General features: G+C 50.7%; 1 protein-coding gene across 2 annotated transcripts in view; it reads right to left on the bottom strand.

Moving 5' to 3' along the window:
* The window catches only part of WT1 (WT1 transcription factor), a 37,869-nt gene extending 33,026 nt beyond the window's left edge, over nt 1–4,843 (bottom strand). The window contains exon 1 of one of the 2 annotated variants that reach the window (XM_050897647.1): nt 3,177–3,624. In XM_050897647.1, the coding sequence (XP_050753604.1) occupies nt 3,177–3,567 (391 nt within the window). In that variant the 5' untranslated portion in view covers nt 3,568–3,624. Of the gene's footprint in view, nt 1–3,176; nt 3,625–4,767 lie in introns of those variants that run through there. The other variant, XM_050897648.1, reaches the window with a different exon arrangement.
* Nucleotides 4,844–21,717: the final 16,874 nt, after the last annotated feature.

A 21,717-nucleotide genomic window follows, 5' to 3' on the forward strand; every position in this document is an offset into this window, starting at 1 on the left:
GAGAGCCTGGATCCAGCGACATTACAGGACTTAATTGACCTGCGGGGTTGCGCGGGAGAAATGAAGGGGGCAATGGGGAGGATAAAAAAAAAATCCAGACGACTTTGAAACCTTCACCTTCGCGATGATTTTAAGCCGGCCCTGAGACTGCGGGGATGGGACAGAAGTGGGACTGACTCGTCCCCGGCCAAATCTCTCTCACATCCCCCTCGCCCAAGGAGCAGAGCTCCTTTCGCGGCGATGCGAGCAGCGTTGACAGGCCGGTACCTTACGGGCTCCCATCCCACAGCTGTTTCTCGCTCCTTATCTCCTCCCTTAGCCCTCAGGCTAGAGGCTCAACCTTCAACTCCCTTTTCCCCATTTCCCTCTGCCTCTTTTTTAACTTTCAGAAAACACTGACACTTTCTACGTTACTTTTGGCCCGGCGCAGACTTTCGGTGACCTTCAAAACTCAGCTCGGAGCAGAACGAGGTTTTGGCCGCATTTTCCGGTGTTGCCTGACCCAAAGCTTCAGGAATGTGATAAGAAAGCTGAGTTCTGAACCGAGCTGCTGATACTGAGGTCTCTTTAATTAGGGCGTTATCAGAGCCAGGCCTGATTAAAATGTGCTGAAAATAATTGAAAGTTGTACATCTGCTGGAGAACGGGGCCCGCTGGAGGCATCCAGCTGTTGGAGGAGCCCAGCTGGATGAAAGAGACAGGCGAATGAGAAGAGGAAAATTGGGCAGAGGTTTCAAAGCCTTAGTTTCCTAACCCCCACCCCATCCCAGACTTGGCAGCAATGTCATCGCAGAGCCAAGGTAGCGTCTTTCCCACGGTCGGAGGAACCGGCTAAAAAAAACCCAGGAGTTCAACCTTGAGGAGAGCCAAAGCAAGAACATTTCATCCATCCACGAGGGTGAAAAAAAAAAAAAAAAAAAGCAAACACCCCTTGTCGAATTCCTCCTTGCCGAAGGATCTCGCTGCGTGTCGCCGAAAATAGTTGTGGCTAAGCCCCAGTGCTGCCCGTGCGGGGAGGCAGCCCCGAGCTGAAGGGACACCCCCCCCCCCGCGGGCGCAGAGAGCGGCCCTGTGGCGAGGCCGCAAGGCCCGGCGGAGCACGGGAGGGAGCCGGGACACGGCCCCTGCTCCCCGGGACGGCGCCTTCCTCCCGGCTCTTGCAGGGCCTCGATCCACCCGACCGGGGCCGGGGTGGTGCAGAGATGTAAGGCCGCCGGGCCCCGGCTCTCCGGGCACGCACAGGTGTGTGTGTGTGTGTGTGCAGGGCTTGTGGTGCCGCAGACCGAGCACGGCCCGCAGAGCGCCGGAGACCGAGTAAAAGCCCAATACGGGCTCCGTGTTTTAGTGCGTTAAAGGCTCCGTTTCTCTTCGAGGTGGTTAAACTCAGACGACTGGATGGCGGCGGATCGCAGCTATTTTGTCTCTCGCCCACCCGCTCACCCACCCAGGGCCGAGTTTATTTCCCTCACGCTCCTCTCCACCTTCTCGTCGCTATTTCGGCCTAGCGATTACAAATCCTCTCGGACGTCTAAAATCATTTCAGATGTCTTAAACGAATCCCCGGCAGAGCTCCCTGGCCCGGCGTGCTCTGTGCTGGGGGATGATCGCAGGCCGCTCGCCGCCGGGTTCCGCCGCTCGGAGCCTGGGGCCCCCGCGGGGCGCGCAGCGGCCCCGGGGCCTCGCCGCCGGCCCGGCCCGGCGCGGCCGAGCCTCTCCCGGAGCTCCAGGGATGCTGCCCATCTTTCCCAGCCGGGCTCGGCGGCACGGCCCTGGCGCCCCGCTCTGCGGTTTCTGACGTTAGAGCCCAGCGCCGCGGGGGCAGGGGCCGGGGGGCGAAGGCAGCGGAGCCGTGGCACCGGGTCTGCGACCCGGCACTGCCCGGGGGAGGCCCGTGCCCGACCCCGCTGCTGAACAACCACTTCCACTCTGCCGCCATCGCCTCTCCTCACTTCAAACGTCGCCTCGGGCCGCCTCGCCGGCCTCGGGCCACCCCTCGGCAGCTAGCACAGAGCGCACCCGCCCGGCCTCGGCCTCCGCTCTGGCCCCTCGCCCTGCCTCCCTTCGCCAGCCGCCAGAGAGCCGGGGACAGCCCGAATCGCCCGGGTCCTCCCGGGGCGGTCGACCCCAGCCCCTCTCTGTGGGTACGTGGTTGCCCCCGCAGCGCACAGCAAGCCTGAGCCGCGGGCTGGGCGCGGACGACCCCGCGCCAAAAGCGGCGAGACCCCGGCGAGTCGTCCCGCTCCGGCGGGGCCGCGCACCCTCCGCCGCTGCCGCTCCCCCATCCCCCGAGTCTCCGGACCGCGACTGCCCGACCCCCCCCCTCGGCCAGACTCCCCCGGCTCCTCGCCCGGGGCCGGGGAGTGCGGAGCAGGCGCTCGACAACCCGCGCCTCCGCGGCCAGCTGAACGAGGGGGAACAAGAAGCGAGAGGTCTCGGCCAAGCTCTCCGCACGCTCGCCCCCCTTCCCTTCTTCCTCGCGTTTGCACCAGCAGATGTTTATAGTGCAGCCACTGGAAGAAAAACGATTAGATGACGATCCCAGTGCCACACGCAGGGGATGACCCATCGCCCGGCCGTGCAGCGCACGGGAATTTCTCAGGGCGGTGCAAAGACCAGCCTGTCCTGGCCACGGAGATGCTGAAAAGAAACTACGAGGCGCCTCTGTTTGTGTACCCCGGCCTGGGGGCATTCGGAGCTCCCCAGGTTAATTCGACAAGGGGCTTGAAAACACTAACGTGCGAACAGCGGTTGTCGGATTCAGGAGGAGGTCTGGAGGTACACCCCCGCCCTCCCCCCACGATTTGTAGAGGGAATTGTCTCGGGGCACCGGCCCCATCTCCATTCCAGGACTTGCGCCGTCCCTGCCCGAACAAACCTTTGCGAGGCGAGAGGCTGCTCCAGCCCGGGGCGGGGGGCGGGGGGGCTCCAGCCCGCCTGGCAGAGCCGCCCGCCGCAGCCCGCTGCCCCACAGGAGGGCTGGGGGCAAGCAACTCCTAAAGCTCCCCGGAGCGACGTGGCTGCCGCACAGGGACAGAAAGGAGGCACGGAAGGGCTGCCCGGCTGCTGCGGAGAAAGGCTGGGCTTGGTGTTTACATCAAGCGCGGCCCGGCGAGGCTAAGCGGACGCCTCCGGGGGCCGCCCCCCGAGCCCGGGGCGCCCGGCAGCGCTGCCCTTACCCTGGTTGCGGATCGCTTGCTGGCTCTCCAAGCAGTTGGGCAGGTAGGGCCCGTTGGGGAACATCCTAGCCTGGCCGGAGGGCGGCTGGCTGGGCGGCGGGGCGCCGAAGGGCCCGTAGCGGCAAGCCCCGGCCGTGCCCGTGAACTGGCCGGAGAAGTGGACGGTGAAGGCGCTCAGGTATTGCTCCTCGTGCGGGTCCGACCCGTTCCAGCTCGGCTCCTGCTTGATGAAGGAGTGCGGCCCCAGCGAGCCGTAGGAGGCCCCCGGGGGGAAGTCCAGGACGGGAGCCCACTGCGCCGCGCTGCTCACCGGCATGGTGCAGTTGCTGTTGCCCGGCAGGGAGGGCACGGAGGGCAGCAGCGCGTTGAGGTCTCGGACGTCGGAGCCCATCTGCTCGCAGACCTTCTGCCTGCCGCCGGGCAGCCAGTCTCCCCCCGGGCCGCACTTGTTCCAGGACACCTGGCCCCTGCCCGCTAAGCCGGAGGCCGGCTCCGGCTGCAGGCACCAGGCTGGCGAGCTCAGCCCTTTGGGGGAAGTTTGCTCCGCGACGCAGCTCCCCGGGTCCAGCCCTGCGGGAGCCGGCAACAGCGACAGGGAAAGGTTGTTCTCCAGGATCGCCTCCGGGCTTGCACCCGCTCGCAGCGCAGGGCAGGGCGGGGTGTGCGTGTGTCTGTGCGTCCGCGTGTGTGCGTGTCTGTCTGCCTGCCTGCCTGCCTGTGTCCGTCTGTCCGTGCTAGGGGGGCATAGCCGCCTCGCACGCCTCACCTCGGATGCCTGCTCACCCTCAACTTTGCAAAGCTCAAATAGAGGCGCTTGCAGGGGAGGAGGAGTCAGCCACGCCGATCGTCCATTCACACAACCTCCGCCGAGGGGCTGCCCACAGCCCGCTCTGCTGAACCCAGCCGGACCAGACACGCGGGGGGAGGGGGGAGAGAAGGAGAGCCGGGGATGGAGGGGGAGAGGTTACTGTGGGAGAATATATCTCCCCTACACATCACTCCCACCCTTCTTCTGGTGCAAGCGCCACTAAATCTCACCCTAACGTCCCTTCGCTTTAGGAGAGACTTGCGAGACTGTTAGAGGGATCCAGGTGGCCAGTAAGTACGTGCGGGATGACTTGCCCCGCCAGCTCTGTGCATGTCCGTGGGGACTCCCGAGGGCGGCGGGGTCGCAGGCCCTGGGGACCGCGCGGAGAAGCCTCCGCCCTTGCGGGAGCCTGGGGAAGCGACCCAGCCCGGGGCGGGCGGACCCCGGCCCTGCGAGGGGAAAGTGTCTTTTCAGGTACCTCTCCCGCTATGGGAGGAACCCGCGTCTCCCTGAGCTCCTGCGGGGTCCGGGCTGCCTGCCCGGACCCCCGCCCCCGCACACCGGGCGCTCCCTGTCCCGGCGCGGCACGTCGCGTAGAGGCGGCCGTGCCACGGTACCGAGGGGAGGGGAGGGCAGGGCGCCCTTTGCAAGGGGACCGGCGCCGGCGTGGGCCCGGTCCCAGCCCCGTCCCTCCGACCTGCCCATGTGTGAGAGGGAAGGAAGTGGCTGGGCAGGCGGGGTCGGATCGCAGCGCTGTAAGTCACTTGCATTTGGGAGATTCACCTGGCACTGCTCCTGGGGAGCCCCGGACTCTCTCTTCCCTCCTCAGCCTCGTGGACGGCAGCTCCTCAGCGTGCATCCCGGGGGCGGCGGCGGGAGAGCCCCCGATGGCATCTTATACGTTATCCCCGGACGGTCCTTCCAGGCAACACGGCGGGTTTCGGGTCGGCCCTGGCAGCGAGGGATGCCATGATTTCGGTGGTGCGGGACCGGCAGGAAGCCCCGGGGCGGGCGGCAGAGCCCCGCGGGACGTGGCGGTACCCGCCGCGGCCAGGCGCCTGCCGGGACCCGGGGCAGAGGCGAGCCCGTAGCCTCCCCCGCGGGAGACGCTCTCGCCAAACGCGAGAAGAGGGATCCTGCCGTCTTCCTTCAAAAGTACTAATTAATAATCACCCGAGTGGATGGGGGGGGGGGGGTTAGCTTCTACGAGCACGCGTGGGACAGCTCCTGGGAGCTGCGGCCCGATGCAGCGCACTCCCAAAGGCAGAGCACGCGGGGGAAGCACCGCGACCCGCGGGCCCTGTCCCTTGCGCATCTTCACCGGCCGCTGTTAAAACCGCGGCACCGAATCCGCCGCTGGGGCCGTCGCTCGGCGCGCACCCAGCAGCGCACAGCCCGCACCCTCCCCGGCCGCCTCACCCTCCCTTTGCAGCTAAAATAATAAAAGAAACGCCATGAACCTTTACCTGCCGCTGGAAAGACCGAGCCCCGTGTCTTCCGGGTGACAATTTACACTTCGGTATTTCCTTCCCCCCGCGGCATTACAGGTTACCGCAATCATCGCCAATCTTGAAACGATGTTTTAAAATTCAAAGGGTAAATGCTACAACAAAAGAAATTAAAATAGCTCGCTATTAGAGTAGCCAAGTATAATTTCATTTTCTCTTTAAACTCTTTAACCAAAACCGTCGAGTTTTGTTATTAGTGAAACGGCTTTATTTTTCACAAACTATCTTAAGAGAATTCCCTTTTAAAATCTCGCTTTTGACGCGTAAATCTATTTATTACGGAAATCTACGTGTGACGTAAGAGCGACAGATTTGTTGATTATGTTTGCCGATATTAAAGATCGTCTATGTTTACAGGACCTGCCGCCTCTTATGAGTACACACAAAACTGAACCACTCTCGGACGGCATTTGTGAACGCAGCCCATGCCCGGGGGGGGGGGGGAGTGCGCTGCCCCTGCTGACACCGCCGGCCCCAGGCGCTTGTTCCCGCTCTGCTCCCGCTCTCTGACCGCACCGGGGCTCCCCGCCCGCCGCAGTCACCCCCTGCCCCTGCACCCGCGGGGGTCTTGCGGGGCCGCGGGGAGATGCAGAATCGGGAGAGGGGCTGCTGCTGGATTTGCTCATTTCTGTGACGGGCCGACACCTGATGTTGGTCCCTTTCATCTCCGGCTCTAAAACCGACAACGTACGTACAGAAACAGAAGTCTCTGGCCAGCCTAAGCAGAGTATTTAATTTCCCGTGAAAACTAGACCGCCCTTGGTACGAACAGAAAAAGCCTTCCCCGCAGCGGACTATTTTTCGAACTAGTGCGGTTTTTTTTTCTTTTCTTGAAAAAGCCTAGCTTGATAAATCTTCTTGAAAGGGAAAGATGTTTTCTTGATCGTTTAGGTCTGCGTTATTCCACCTGGGAGGAAGAACTGCCGAAGCCCTTCCAAATCTTCGCCTCTCGCACTTCCCAGCGGTGAAACAAGAAGACCCCTTGGCCATCAGCGCATCCTCCCTCCCCGCAGCTGCCGACAGCGCCTGCAGCGAGGCTGGGGAAAGCAGTGCTCGGCCGGGGGGGGCTCCGGGGCTGCCAGCTCAGCCCTGCGCAGCGCCGTGCACCGGCGCCGTGCACCGGCACCTACGCCTTCCCGGGCCACCTCAGCCGTGCGGGGCACGGAGCGAGCCCGGCGCGAACAGGGCGGGCATGTCCCGGGGATGTCCCGGGAGAAACCCTCAGCGGTGCAGCCCGAGAAGGAGGAGGGAAGCCCGGACCCTTCTACCCCGGGACGGGCTGGGGACTTTTGGGAAACGGCCAGCGCTACTTTCCGCAGCCGTTCCCTTCTAGCCAGCACCAGGGAGAGAGAAAAATCTCCCGCCTCGCACTTTTCTAGCCCAGGCCGGGAGCGCTGGCAGCAGGTCCCCTCGGAAGCGCCCCGGCATGCCGAGAGAAGCTGCTCCCTCCGTGCAGGGGACGTTTGTTCGCCTTTTCCCCGGAGATCCCGATTCCGGGGTAAATCACCCCACGCCCCGCAAACCGGGCGCCCGCGTCCGGGCCTCGGTGCCCAGCTGAAAGCAATGGCCGGAGAGATGGCAGTTCAGGGACAGCGTCTGTTTTGCCTGTGCCCAGACCCAGGCGGTCCGGAACTTTTTGCCCTCTCCCCTCCAAACACGGCCTGATCCAAATCTTTGTCAGGCAGCAATCAGTCTTAATTGTTTTGCCCGGTATTCCATAGCTATGGCAATTCCTGATACGCTCAATCTTCGATTGTGCTCGAAGGCATACTCTACAAGATTAAAAAACAGATATTTCCTGGACGAGGATTATTCTACTGAGACCCTCACTCGATCCCGGGCAAAACGGGCTCGGGAACCTGCTCCAAGCTGAGCAGCGCTGAAGCGCCTCCCCAGCCGGCGTTTTCTCGTTCCGCTTTCTCCCCTGCCATGCTAACCAATTACGGGACCGGTAATTCTTACTACACTTTACTAAACTCATAAATGATCCCCTCGCGGCTCGGAGGTGGGGGAGACTGACTTAAACAGAGATAAATCCCTAGCCCTTCCAATGCTGCTCACGCCGCTCGCAGCACGCAGGGGGATCTGTCTCCTTTCACTCAGGGAGTGAAATAAAAATCAGAGTTTGATTACTTAAGTGCCAAGAGCAGCAGAAACAAAGCTGCGAAGCATCTCCAGGAGCGCAGGGCGCAGAGGGGCAGGAACTCATCACGGTGGGCCCAATCCTGCATTCCTCGCTGCCTCCCCGCGCCCCGCCGAGCACTGCGGGCACCACGGGAGCCGAGAGCCCCCGGCTAGGCGGGACCGGCCTTCCCTGCCTGGGCTGACGGGGCCACTGGCACGCTTTCGAGCCGGGGAGAGGACATTTTGTTTATCCTTTGAGGGGAAAAAAAGCCTTTTTTTGATGGCACAAGGAGGGAAAGGAGCGTGCCCTCTCCCCGGCTCTCCGCTGAGCGGAGCAGGACACAGGCGGGTCCGGCCGCTAAGGTCCCTCCCTCCGAGGCCAGGGACCCCGGCCCTGAGCCGACTCTCCGGCCAGCGCGGGGCGGGTGGGCGCGGGCAGCGGCGAGGTTCGGCATCAGCCGCGTCGGGGCTGCGCGGTGGACGGCCCCTCGGCGCCGGGGAACCCGCACACCTCCCTTCGCCCCGGCTCCTTCCACCGCCCCGCCTGCCCCGCCGCTCGGGGGAGCGCGGCCCGTGGCCCCGCCAGCCGAACGCTCCCCGCTCCCAGCGCGTCCCCCGGCCACGCCCCCCCGCGGGCGGTGCGCGCCGCTGCAGGCCCCGCCGGCCCGGCACCGGGGCAGGGAGCGGCGGCGGCGGCGGGGCGAGCTCACGGCCCCCGGGCCGCCTCCCCAGCGCCTCGACCGCCGTGGGGCGGCGGAGCGCGGAGGGCCGGGCCCGGCCGGTGGGGCTCAGGCCATTATTTTACCGTAAATCTTTGAAACGCTGGAACTAATTACGGAGAGGATATGTCTCAATTTGTTCCGCATTAGTGCCGCGCCGGGACGCAGGCACCGAGCACGGGAAATTGATGAGGCCAGCCCAGCCCCGCGGCGCCCCGCCGGGACTGCGGCCCGAGCCGCGGCGCGGCCCTGACCCCGCGTTCAACCCGGCGAGCGGCCCGGGGGCGGCGGCGCTCCGCCTCCCGCACCTGCGGGGCCCCGCCGCGCCGCCTCGGCCGCCCCCGGGCCGCCCCCCCCCGGGCGGTGCCCGCTTCAGTGCCGGAGGGGTGCGAGGTGGGGCTCAAGCGAAGGACGAGGTACTCCGGGGGCTCTCCTAAATTTATTAGCATACTGCTAAGACGAGGCTCAGTATAAATCACGGAGCTGTATAGGGCCATAAAGTATCCCTATGTATCCTGCCCTCGCCGGGGTTCTGGTGAATAGGAGTTCATAGAAAGCTGGGTATCAGTAACATCTTTCAGATCTGGCGTATGTGACATTTTAAAAGTCTTAGATATACAATGGGATATACTTATGGAGCAGCTAAAACTATTATATAGAATTTTTATAGGTATTTGGTACTTACATACAAAAGAAATTGGGAGGGAAAAAAAGCTCTTAGGTAATATGCTCGGTTCTTGGCATTATCTCTAATGGTTTTGAAAGTAATAAAATTATTATTTTGGGAGAGGAAATATAAAAACATTCTAAAACTTAGTACATTATAAATGGATGTATGGTAACTGAGATCTAAGGAATTAATTTCTCCCTGGTTGTAGAATGCAGATCCCACTATAAAGACAGACTGAACTCTAAATGTAATAATATAGCAACAAATCAGTAACAATACCTGTCATGGACACAAATCCAAAGAATTGTTTGAGCCACCTGGAACACCGTCTTTGAATACGGGTACACATCGGAAATGTAAACCAAACATTTACACATTCAAAAGTGTTAGGAAAGCTCCAGTTGAAGCGGACCTGCTGCCCCAGCCAGACACTGCAGTATTTCTGGTACCTCACGGGTAAGGAAAGGCAGTTTGTAACTGATGCCGCCAGCAGCCTCAGGTCTCACTAACTGTTGGGTATTACAGGACGGGGACAGAAGATGAATTGTCCTTTACCTGTTTCTCCAGTAAACTGGCCATGAACATGTTTTCCTAAATGCTAACCATCCATGCCTTTATCTTTCAACTTCATTTTTGAACAAACACACTTTAACAATGCAAGCGAAGTCCAAATCTCACTTTGTTCTTGCAAAGCCTTTTTGCAGCCCTGTGCAAAGATACTCTCTTGTCCAGCCCTCCTCAGTGGGAAACTAGTCGGGCTCCAGTGAGGCTGGTCTGTCTTACCTCAGCTGAGGATCTAAAACCCTTTTCACGGGATTTTGTTCTCATCCTACACACATCAGAGGAACTAACGCATGTAAGCGCCTGACTAAGGGTGCTTTAGAGCAAGAGTGGTCCCACTGAAATCCGTGCTTAAGGACTTCAGTCCACCAGGGTCTAACACCCTGTACCAAGCAGTGGGGAAAGGCAAGCACATTCTCTCTGCCTATGGATGTTCAGTGAGTGCAGAAGACAAGCAGTGAAGACAATATGCCTAGCGCCTAAAGCAGATGAGGAACAAAAGCTCCTGGGTTCTGTTCAATCCCTTCTGCACGCTACAGAGAAATGGAAGAGGTGACAGTAGTTTTGCCAGAACACTGGGGGACTCCAGCAGTATTTGTGGAGTGCTTGGAGACCTTGGGTAAGCAAAGAAACGCAGATGGTTGTTGCGAAGCAAAGAAACGCAGATGGTTGTTGCGTTACGCAGCACAGCTCCGTGTGATCTGCCAGTGGTGTGACCTGTGAGGGGGTGGCAGGGCTGGAGCTGGAGAGCTATTGCAACACGGCGAGTCCCTGCTCCCAGGCCCATTAGCACAGCATACGCCAACGGCTCCTTCACAGCCTGGGGAGAGATTCCACTGCCCTCAGCCCCCTGGCACAGCCCTTTAGCTTCGTTAGCAACTGAGCATACCCAGTCCTTCATTTCACTGCAGCTACATAAAGGTACGTGTCTCTTTTCTCTCTCTGGACTATATGTACTGATGCGTGTGGATTGCAGCAATACACAAAAGGCAAACAAGCTCGTTTTTCTCATCTAGTTGGCTGGAAGCAACAGGCAGCAAAAATGTAGCTCCAACCAAAACAAGACCTTTCCCAGTTCTTTATTCTGAGGCTTCCCACTCAATATATTTTTTTCTTCAAAACCAAAGCTTTACAGCCAGTCTCTCCCTTGTGTATGTATCACATGCTGCTGCATGGGATATCTGGTCTGGCCACGAGGGTGAACGGTCATCTGAAAACTTCAGGGCCTCAGCCCAAGAGAGATCTGCTGCAAGCAGAGACAGAAGCCCTGGTGCCCTCCACAGAATTGAGTATAACCTAACTGGGCTGTGCAGGTGCCTGCGTGGTTCTCATCAGCATGTCACTGCAGGACTCGGCTGTTTTCACATTTGTGACTGTCACTGTTCAGCAGCAGTCTCTGCTGACCCTACTGCCATCAACAGACTTGTCTCGCAAAGCTCGTGCTGAGAGTGAGCTATGCAGGGACAGTTAGAGATGAAGCTTGACGGGAGAGGTGGGGGAAGAAAGCAGAGGAGGGAGGGAGCCCATGTGTTGAACTTGCCTTAGAAGTCAAATTTTTTCTTCATGAGACACAGGAGTTTCCTTTCCCTTCAGATTTTATGTATGTTTGATTCCGCTAAATTCGTCTGAGTACTGCTATGACACAGGAATTAAAAGCACCAAGAGTTTGCTGTAGCTATTGAGTCATGGACTCAGACTGATCAAATCTACCACTTGTTTTTCCTTCTTATTACATGAAAGCAGGGTTCAATAAAGTTCAGATCAGAACTAAGACTTACTTTTGTGATGTCTTGACAAACCTTTCTTGAAATACTTAACATGTTACTTGAAAAGAAAGAAGCACAAAGAAACCCTGTCAACTTCTTATTTATGTTTTTTTAAATGAAACAATGAAAGGAACAACTAAGTAAGTGTGATTCCTTTCTCTAGATTGCACTATCATAGATTAATAGCTCTATGAACAGATTTGCAAGTAGCACCATCATGCTAATCAAGATATTAAAAAAGTTTATGAGCAGTTGCTTAGAAAAAACAAGATAAAGCCTATGGAAATCTGATACTGGTCAATGGTGCATTTATTCAAAACATAATACTGACTTCAAGTCTCCATAAATCCTTTGCAAATGAAACTTCCATTGTGATCACTGTTCCACATCTAAATGATTTATTTTTTTTTTCTTTGGTAGACATTAGATATATCTCAGAATGTACAAGTTATGCACCTATAGATACAGAGTTAATCATGCCCCCATGAGATAATAAATATTAAATTCAAATAAGAAGATAATTCAAAGAAGGAGTATCTTTATACGAAGATTTTTTTTGATTTATTAGTGGATTAACTTACATGAAAAACCCTCACATTTCTGTATGATTTGTTTCAAAATTCAGGGCTTCCACAGTTCCAACCAGTTAGCTCTTGGGAGCAGAGAAGACGTTAGATTGTGTGCAGTTTCAAAACTGAGTTCTTAGCAATATTTATCTCATTGCTTCACCCTGAGCAGCCGCAGCCATTGCAATTTCTATGTGCATTTGAGGAAATGGGTTCTACTGCTTTGAGCAGCTGCTAGAAAACAAGGAATATACTGAAAGGCCAAGCAGAAGAGACCCACCAGGAAAACAGTCTGTCAGCCCATTTTCCTAACTCCATGATCTGAGCTTTCCAATTTGTAGAAGCCTTGTGGTCTTCACTACCTCTGGATTTCTGGGTTTTTGCATGCTTCTCTCCTAATTGTTCAAATCCAAATGGATTCTCAGTTATGAATTTACTCTCAGAATCTCTGGGCAGAAGTCAAAATAAATTCAGCAAACTGGTTGGATATCAGCTAAAAACACACTTAATTTTTCATCAGATAAACTTCTCTCAGAGGAACTACTGGAGTCAGCTTTAGCCAGACACCAGATCTATAACGAAATAATTCTACGTATGAGTAACATGAACACCTTGTAATAGCTACATGTGCTTTATCATGGAATGAAAGTTCTTGAATAAGTTGAATAAGTTCTTGAATAATTTTCCTTATTTTACTAGTCTCTGTTTAAGCACAAAAACCTCTCCAGCCAAATAAGGATTTCAGAGTATTTCACACTTGCAATATGCTCCACTCCAACACCATCTATCGATAATATCCATCCAGATAGTGTAAAGGTTTGGGCCCAGATTTATGAGGACATATGCAAAGGCATATGCAATTGCCACCTAAAGCATCTTCAGAGATTGTGTCCCTTTGGATAGCTGAATCCAACCTTGCAGTCTCCTGCACTTAGCATCAAAGAAACAGGATCAATCCCATAACCACAGTAAACACATTTGCACACACAAGCTCAGAGGAGGCAGGTTTTCTTCAAGAGCTGTAATATTATTCAGTAATCCTAACCAAAAGAGAAGCCATAGGCCAGCCAGCACACAAGGGATGCTCTGGGCTGCCCAGCAAATTCAAGGAACCCAAAGAACCTCAAACACAGTTAAAAGATGGGAAGCACTATCCACTCCTGGATGCCAAGTTATTAGGTGACTACAGAGCTATGCTTTGTGGAGCACTGCAAGGCTCTGAATAGTCTTGTACAACTTTTCCCAAATCACAGAAGTCTCCTGGGAAACTTCAGTAATCAAACAACATCTCGCGGTCAGGAAGCTTTTCTTCATCCAGCCAATTTTATTTCCCCTTCATCATTCCATCTATTACTCATTACATCCTCCTGCCAAACTCGACATAATTCTTCTCTCTCTCTCTCTCTCTCATGCTTACATGTTTCAGTTACATATAGACCATTATGTCCTTTCATCCCCGCCTTTCCTACCCCTTATTCAGGCTGCACGTATTTAGTCCTTTTCATTTTTCCTGCTGTACTCCTCTGAGATCCCTCCAACAGCATCTCTCCAGAATAGAAGCACTCCAAGTTGAACTAAATATTCTGCAAACAATTACATTTGGCAGTCTCTAAACGTAAGGACACACAAACCAATGACTAAATCACCTTGAACAACTTAGTGAGAGTTTGAAGCCATAAAATTGTCAAATCAGGATAGGGAACTTTGGATGACACTGCAAGATCAACTTCACAGGAAGCCTTCAAGTAATGATGTCTTCAAAAAATTCCCTGGTCTGCTTTATGGTCCTTGTCTCAAGGAATGTGTCATTAAGTACATATTTGCAGTGATTTTTATGTACAAAATATTTTATAAGCATTCAGCCACTGTGACATTAGGAAGATACTGATAAGTGCATATTATCCTTACAATCTTATAATATATTCTTGAGACACAACTTATTATTGTTCCAAGATAGTGAAGTTCATTTAAAGGCAACTTTTTACCCAATTAAATCCCTTATTGTTGAGCAACTCATGCTTAAAACATTAGAACATCACTGTGTTACACAGTTACAATAGTTTGCTTCTATCATCATATCCTGCTTCAAAGAAACAGCTTCCACAGCCTTTCACTGCTAGAAACGTGTGGTTCTTATCCATAAACAAGGCAAGGTCATTTCACAAACCAGAGCATATTACAAATTATACTTCATCTACATAACTTACAATTTTATAAGCTCAGGTTGAAAGACTTCAAGTTTAGTCATCTGAAGATGGTGAACATGGTAATTTATCTCTTCAAAACCTGGGAGCACTATATATTTGAAATTGGGTTTACAACCAGTTAGGAAAGACAGTTACCTAGATACCTGTTTTTGCTAAACTTTATCAGCTTTATGACTAGACGTTGATAATGGTGTACGTTTGGGTAAGGTGCCAAGACTGACACAGAGCTACATTATCACTCCCTGAACTCAGAGTCTGATTTTCTTTTTATAGCAGAAGAGACAGGTAAAGTCACTGGGACTTCAGAGCACACACCAGCCCCAAGGAAAGAGACAAGAGGCAGGTACTGGTACTGCAACATGCAATGCAGCATGTTAAATGAGCTGTGTGCAACACACAGATAAGCAGTAACTTCTTTTTTAATCCATGGAAGGTTTCAGGTTTAGAGTGAGCCCTGATGCTTTCTGGGCCCTTGCCCAAAGCGTGTGCTAGGACTGCTCTAACAGCACAGTCCATTTGGGGTCACTGAAACATTCACCATGCCTGGGAGAAGGGCGATGGCCGCAGAATTAAGACAACTGCTGTGTGACCTGTGGGAGCTCTCACCGCCTGAGGAAGAAACATCTGAGTATCTTTCAAAATGGAAAGGGCAACTGGCAGATTTAAAGGATCATGAATACACAATAGGAAGGAGACACCTCAGTGAAGCACCTGCATCTACCTGCTAAGCCTGCACCTCCGTGGAGCAGAAATGGCACATAATGTGCATGTCCCAAGCTAAGCCCAAATATTTGTACTAGAACTACATTCTCACAGGATGGTTTCCGTCTTTCCATAAAGCTACTCTCCCTCTCCCCCCGACTTCTGTGCTTGTTCTCCTCCCCCTGAATTTGTTCTTGTTATAAAAGAGAAGGATGCACTCCATTTCAGTCTTTCCTAGGCAACTGGAAGGAGTACACAACACAGAACATTTGCAGATAATTTTCATGCCAAAGACACAAAGGTGCTCGGATTACGTGGCATGCATTTACCAGGGGAAAGGGAGTGAAGGGAGTCTTAGCCCTCCTCCCCTCTCCCCTGCCTTTAACACCGGCTGGTGCAGCATATGGCTCTGCCTCACCTCATGCAGTCCTGGACTCTCGGCTGTTCTCTGACTTTTCCCACTGTGAACTGGGGTCACGTTCTTTCTTCATTATGGCCAGAAAAAGTAGGTGGCACAAGGTATGCAAGGTATCAGGCCCTATGACCACTGACAAATCTCTAAGTACTTATGTGGATTATGTTGGAAGCATATTCCTAGAGATACTGTTCATGTTTATAAAGTCTTTTGGGGTGAACATTGCTCAATGGAAAAGCAGCATAGAAATTTAACAAAAGCCACGCTGCAAAATGTAAAAAAGTAATTCTCCCACAGGAACTGAAAGGCATTTCATACATGTCCAATGAGACATTAAAAATAATTATGTGGAAGAGTAATAGCTCCCTTGGTTGTTTTAATATATTTTTGTCTACAAACAAGAAACGTTCTCTAAACTGCTGCCTTGGCTTGGCTTGAAAGGTCTCTCAAACAAAAGCCCTTCAAGTGACCCTTAGATTATTAAAGCTCAGTAACAATGAATGTGGATCTCAGTTCAAACAAAGACTGTAAAAATAAAAAGACAGCAGTTTTGGTCTTGGAAATGAGTATGCCTCAATAAACTGGAAACACATAGAATGTATTTTTGATCAATAGTCATACCTTCTTTGAATAAAACCAAAACCTTTTGTCTAAAGTTTTCAACATTGTTTTTCTCTCAAACAATAACTGCAAATAGCCTCACTTCTAGTACAAATGGAAAGGTTGGATGCTGTGTCTGAATTTAAACTTCCCAGAGTTCATTCAGAGAGCACTTCAGATCAACAAGGGTTTTTTTGATTCTGTTCTTAATGATTTTTCCTCCAAAACTTGCTAAATGTCATTAGTATCATTGGAAACGTTTGTGGTGAACAAAAAATGTCAGCAATGCCAAATTACAAAGCTTAAACACTCTGATCTGTGTCTCCCATGAGAAAGATACAAAGGTTGAGATGTTCAATGACAGACATTAATGTCAGATGCCAAAGCAGGAAAAGCAAACATAGGAGTGGGGAGAGATATATAGGCCCCATAGAATATCTTGTTTTGAAAGTCATATGTCATTTAAATGGCCTTTATAACTGAAGAAGTTAATTAAGAATATATTTTTGTGTAGTTTGCTGGCAGAACATACACTGCTGCCAGTTGATAGAGTCAGTTTTGCACTTGTGAACTGGAGGCACAACTTTTTGGTATCCGCTTCATTGCTGTGAGCACCAACAACTGTGCACAGCACTTCCTCTAGGCATAGGCCAAAAAGGATGTCACCAAAGCAAGTGGACCGTACAAAATGTCAAAATGATCACAGTTCCATCTCCTTCGTGTCTACCAGACTTGCTCTTGCAGCCAGTGGAAGAACTGGAGAAGTACAGACTGTAGCTGCAGCTGGGAGAAGGGGACAATCTCCCTAAAGGACAGTGGTCCTCTGTCCTTTCCACCTAGCTCACCAGGCAACTCACCGGCCCCTCACCAGTTGCTCTGGCTTTTTGTGTGTGCCCTAGTCTTTCTTTTCCCTCCCACTCTCCTTCCTTTAGAAGAAGCAGCCCAGCTCTCCGATCGTTGCGGCACACCCATCAAATCTGTATCATAAGCTCCATTTGCTATTGTCAACACAGTGGCATCAAGCAGACACAAGTATATAGCCATTTCTTAGCTGGGTAGACCATGTCATAGTAAAACTCTCTCTGATGTTTTCATTATGGAAGTTCACCACCACTGGGAGTACTGGTAGAGCTGAACAGGTGGATAAAAATGCAACACATTTTCCCCAAACAGACACCCTCTATACATTAACAAAGGCAGACAACGGATGTGTAGAAATGATTCCTCTCATTTGCCATGGCCAACCAACTTTGTCTCTCCTTTGTCAAATTTCTGAACAGAAAGCTCAAATGGGCTTGGTATTTGTAATAGAGAAAGTATAGACAAAACTCTGCATCTGCTTTGACAGCTCGGAAGCCATAACATCACTTCTCTACACCGGGATGCTCAATGACTGGAACTGGATGAGTATCCTTCCTGACCAAAGCTTTCTATTCAACCTATTTCTGTTCAGAGCAGTAAATTAGCTACCTTTGTGCTATGCCTGATTTCTGCCCAGGGGGTTAGGGAGATGTTTGTTCTGCATAACCATGGCAACAAGGTTGGCAATTAGCATCAAGTTTGGCTATTCCTGTGAACAGGAATTACCCTGTGAACTCCATTCACCAGACACCAAGCAGCCAGCAGCGTGACAATGATGCATTTAATACCGTGATGCATTTACTACCGTCAAGACTGGATTGGAATACAGTAATAATAAAAGACACTAATAACTTATCAATCTACCTCTTTCTCACTCTCTCCCATGTTTCAAGACACTTGTATTTTCTCTCAGATTTAATGAGCATCTCTCTTTCCTGCCTTAACAATCATCTCTTTGCTCTCACATTGCAAAGACTAATGCACTAAAGCTCACCTGTAGCATGGAGTGATCACACAGTTCCCTGAAAGTGTAACTTCTCTTAGTACATTTTACACAATGCATTAAGTGAAATACAGGACAAAAATTTATAAGTATATGCAGGAGGAAAATGTTTCTGAATGAGATCTGGGAATGAATACAGATGAAAAGAAGACATAATTTACTGAATACAGTTGATAATGTCGTTACTGATGTTCTTCAAAGCACTGATTTACTTTTTATGAGAATTCACTATCCTTAAACACAGGAATCTCCTCTATGTTCTGCGTTTATACAGTGCTTAGAACAGTACAGCACTGGTCTGCCACCAGGGTTCCTAGGTACTTCACCGGTACAAATAAAAAATAGCAGATGAAAACTGACTATTAGAAAATCTTAACAGCTTAGCTTAACTTCTGGTACTAAGAAACTAGGGCCTGGATTTCAACACAATTCTTCTCAGAGTTACTGATTGCTTCTGCCAGTTGCATCATTTTTACAGTTTGTACAACTCTTCTTACTCTACAGTTAGATAGATGATGATAGCATTGACGGTCCCCTGTAGTTATCTTTTTATTATTGTTCCTTCTATATGACAGTATAGTAATAGTAATTAGCTCCTTGGTCAGAAAAGAAACCCTAATCACGTTGTGTCTCTGCAAACACCAAGATCACATAATGACCTGCAGTGCATTACAAAATGATGGTCATAATTGTAGAATGAGTTAGGAAAAGGAAGATGAATTTGAGAAAAACTGGGTCTAGTGAATGAAATATTTATGAATTTAAGAGTCACGTCTTTTTTTCATGAGGATGGACAATCAATTAATGTTGATGGCTGCTACGCTCACAAAGAGGAAAACTAAATACCTTTATCGTTAAATATGACATGGCAATACATGCCAGAAGACTTCATCTTGGTATTCATTTCTATCTGTCAACAAAAAAGCCCACACAGAAGCATGATGTCTGTTCAAGGAAATGGCAAACTAGGACTTGTCATTTCAAAAGGCTATGGTTTATTAATACTTAAAGTGTACTTAGCCATTTCTTTATAATTTTTGATCTTCCGCATAAAGTAAAGCTACCTAACACCTGAACACCTGAAACCATGATAAGGTGAGGTGAAAAACACTTTTGGACTAATACCATAACCTTTTAAGAAGTCAGCAAAGTCTCAAAGATACTGTGTATTTCTCCCACAAAGACAGCAACATTTGGGTGATGCATCAAATGCAGAAGGAAAGAAGAGGGATATCAAAGGAATAGCATCATGGTAGCAAAAATTCTGTGAAGCCAACATAAACTAGGCAGGACTAGCTGTGCTGTGCTTTGCTTGTAAAACATGTAAAGAATAAATCCACTGCTATTTTTTAAAAACAAAAGGTGCATAAACTGACAGAAAAGTACTAACATGCTTAAAGTGTCATTTCACATGCATGTTTAGTTTAATCCAAGCAGTTAACAAGTCTTGGAAAACAAAGCAAAAATATTTTATCTTGGTTCAAGCAAAGCATTTGAAGGCAGGTTCCCTTAGGAAACAACGGTTATGTGATTGCACTGCCAGTCCATCTGTCTCTCAAACAACTTCTCAACCTCAGACCTGTTTCAGCCAAATTCTGTAGAGACATGACATTCCCAGCAACGCTAAGTGTGCACAAACTTCAAGAAACTGGCAGCTCAATAGAAACAAAGGGACCTAAACTAGTGTCCCCAATAAAGAAGCACTGCCATGTGACCTCAGCAGTTATTTGCACAGTTTAGCTCTCCCCTGGCCAGTTATTCATCAGAACTAACTACAATACGTGCTACCATTGCCCAGCTGTTATCTGGGGAGAAGTAAGGGAAGTGAAGGTAGTGGGAGGGGAGGGAATCACGGGGGACATGTAGGGAGCAGGGGTTGAGGGGTGGGCAAGTATCTCAGAGGCAAGGATTCAAATCCAGGCAGCTAGGATTCATTAGTTCCACTGTCATAGAAGAACTTGTTTCTCAGTTTTTCAGTTCGGCCAAGAAAGTAGCAAAAGGAGTTATTTGCATAGCTCAGTTGATATTGGACTTTCAAAACCTTTATTTGCTGGTATTTCAGATCCTGCTTCCAACCATGGAGGTTTGTGCAGGTAGAAGATTTATCTATCCTCAGCAAGCTGAACTGAACATTTACATTGGTGGGGGAAGGAAAAGATGCATGATGACATTGATCTAGCGGTGCAACAAACATCAGGTTGCTTTAAATACTCCAGAGGAGAGCTTGTATCCTTCCAAAGGGAGGTATTTTCTGCTTCTTTTCATCTGCACCATTGTCTCCTATAAACCAACCTTTTAGTCTGCTTGGGAATAGTAGAATGTGAGAGTAAGGACAGAGTTTACTAAACGTTGAATTAGTTGGGATTGATTTAACCATTTAGGGTTTTACTTGTGCTTAGGGAAACGTGCTGAACTTTGAAGAAGTTGTTTGATGCCATTTTTTCTAAGCAGGATGTAAACTGATTCTCTTTCATTTCTTACAAAGGACCCCATAAAAAGTTGTCCTGTGACATACACAAAAGGAGGACAGGAAAAAAAAAAAAAGCCCAGCTGACAGAAACCGCCCTAGATAAATGTATTTGTGAGCTATATATCAATTCCTTGCTCTGTCAAAAACTGAGTAGATGATATAAAAGTGCCCAGGTCACTCTAGAACACATAGCCTTACAAGAAAAATTTCAGTCTTCTCATTCTCAGTTTTCAGTTTTTCCCATGTTAAAAGACCTGTAACACCAGTTCCGTTGTTATGGTACTGTCATTAAGCATGCAGTGACATCCAAAATCAGCTTCAGTTTTGTTCTAGGTAGAGCAGAGAGCCAGCCACTAACAGGGGGCTTGACAAGGGCAGAAGCGGAATTATCACCAAAGGAGTGAGTTCTAGTGTCTATCAGATCAGTAGCTGTCACTTAAAACTCCAGTTATTTCTAACAAAACCATCCCTAAAGGAGTGGTACAAACCCTCAGAAAGCCTTTTCTGGTTCCAGTTTTTTTTAAGTGCAGAGATCTAACTCCTCCACGGTTTGCTCCCAATACCAGTAACAGCAGAGGTTCCCAAAGAGCAAGTTCAATATCCATGGGAAGGAGAAGTTTGGACTGTTCTTCAATGTCTTGCTAGCTATGGGGTGGGACTAGTAGCACTTGGGGCTAAACCTTCTTGATAAAAATTTCCCATCCCAGTGGCTGTGTCTGTCTAAACTGTCTGGAGGTACCTGCTACAGCTTGTCCTGAAGACCTGGCCCTGAGTGACCCATGTGGCTTCCACTGGGCCTCTGGGAGTTTCTTCTTCATTGCAATTGAGATGTGGGAGCAGAAGAGAACGAAAAAGACTGGTGTGCGCCCAGGTCTCACTCAGAATAAATGGCCAAAGTACACCGCAGAGAAGAAAAGGGTCTTGATCATTCAGTTCAGAGGTAACACGTGGCACCTTCACAGAAAGAAGGGCAACAGAATTTGCCCACAGAGCAGTTTTAGTAGGTGGTTTCATCATTTGGGTTGCAGCATTCTGCAGAGGTAAGAGGAAAGGTAAGATGCAGGAGCCAGAAAGGACCATGCAAACTCACTGGCGGAGCAGACCTGGGTATCTCACAGTGCAGCCAAAAGTCTTTGCTGAAGAGACAGAAGAGTTGTTTCAGTAGTGGGGAGGGGTACAAAGAGGTTTGGGAGGAAGTTAAAGATGGTTGTGGGAGACGGCTGCACTCAGTCTCCTGCCATCACCTCCTGTCCAGGGTATGTCAGACGTATCTCTTCTCTGTTCTCTAGGTGCCACCTAATGGGTTGTGTAAGGAAAAAAGGCAAAAAATAAGGTGGTCATGGTGGTGAGGAATAAGCTTTCACACCAGAGAATCTACAGCTGCTTTTTTGGTAGTCAAAGCTGGATGCAATTCTTTCCCATTGCTGGCCTTTCATCTGGACAGACACATTCACAACTTGTGCCTGTGAGAGCTGTATGCCCAAGAAAGCCCAGACCATTTTCTGTTGGCTCCATTCATCTGGCATTTGTGTTCTTAGATTTCCTATTGTCCAGATGAGGA

The sequence above is a fragment of the Gymnogyps californianus genome, chromosome 5 (genome assembly GCF_018139145.2).
Source record: "Gymnogyps californianus isolate 813 chromosome 5, ASM1813914v2, whole genome shotgun sequence".
Taxonomy (NCBI): Eukaryota; Metazoa; Chordata; class Aves; order Accipitriformes; family Cathartidae; genus Gymnogyps; species Gymnogyps californianus.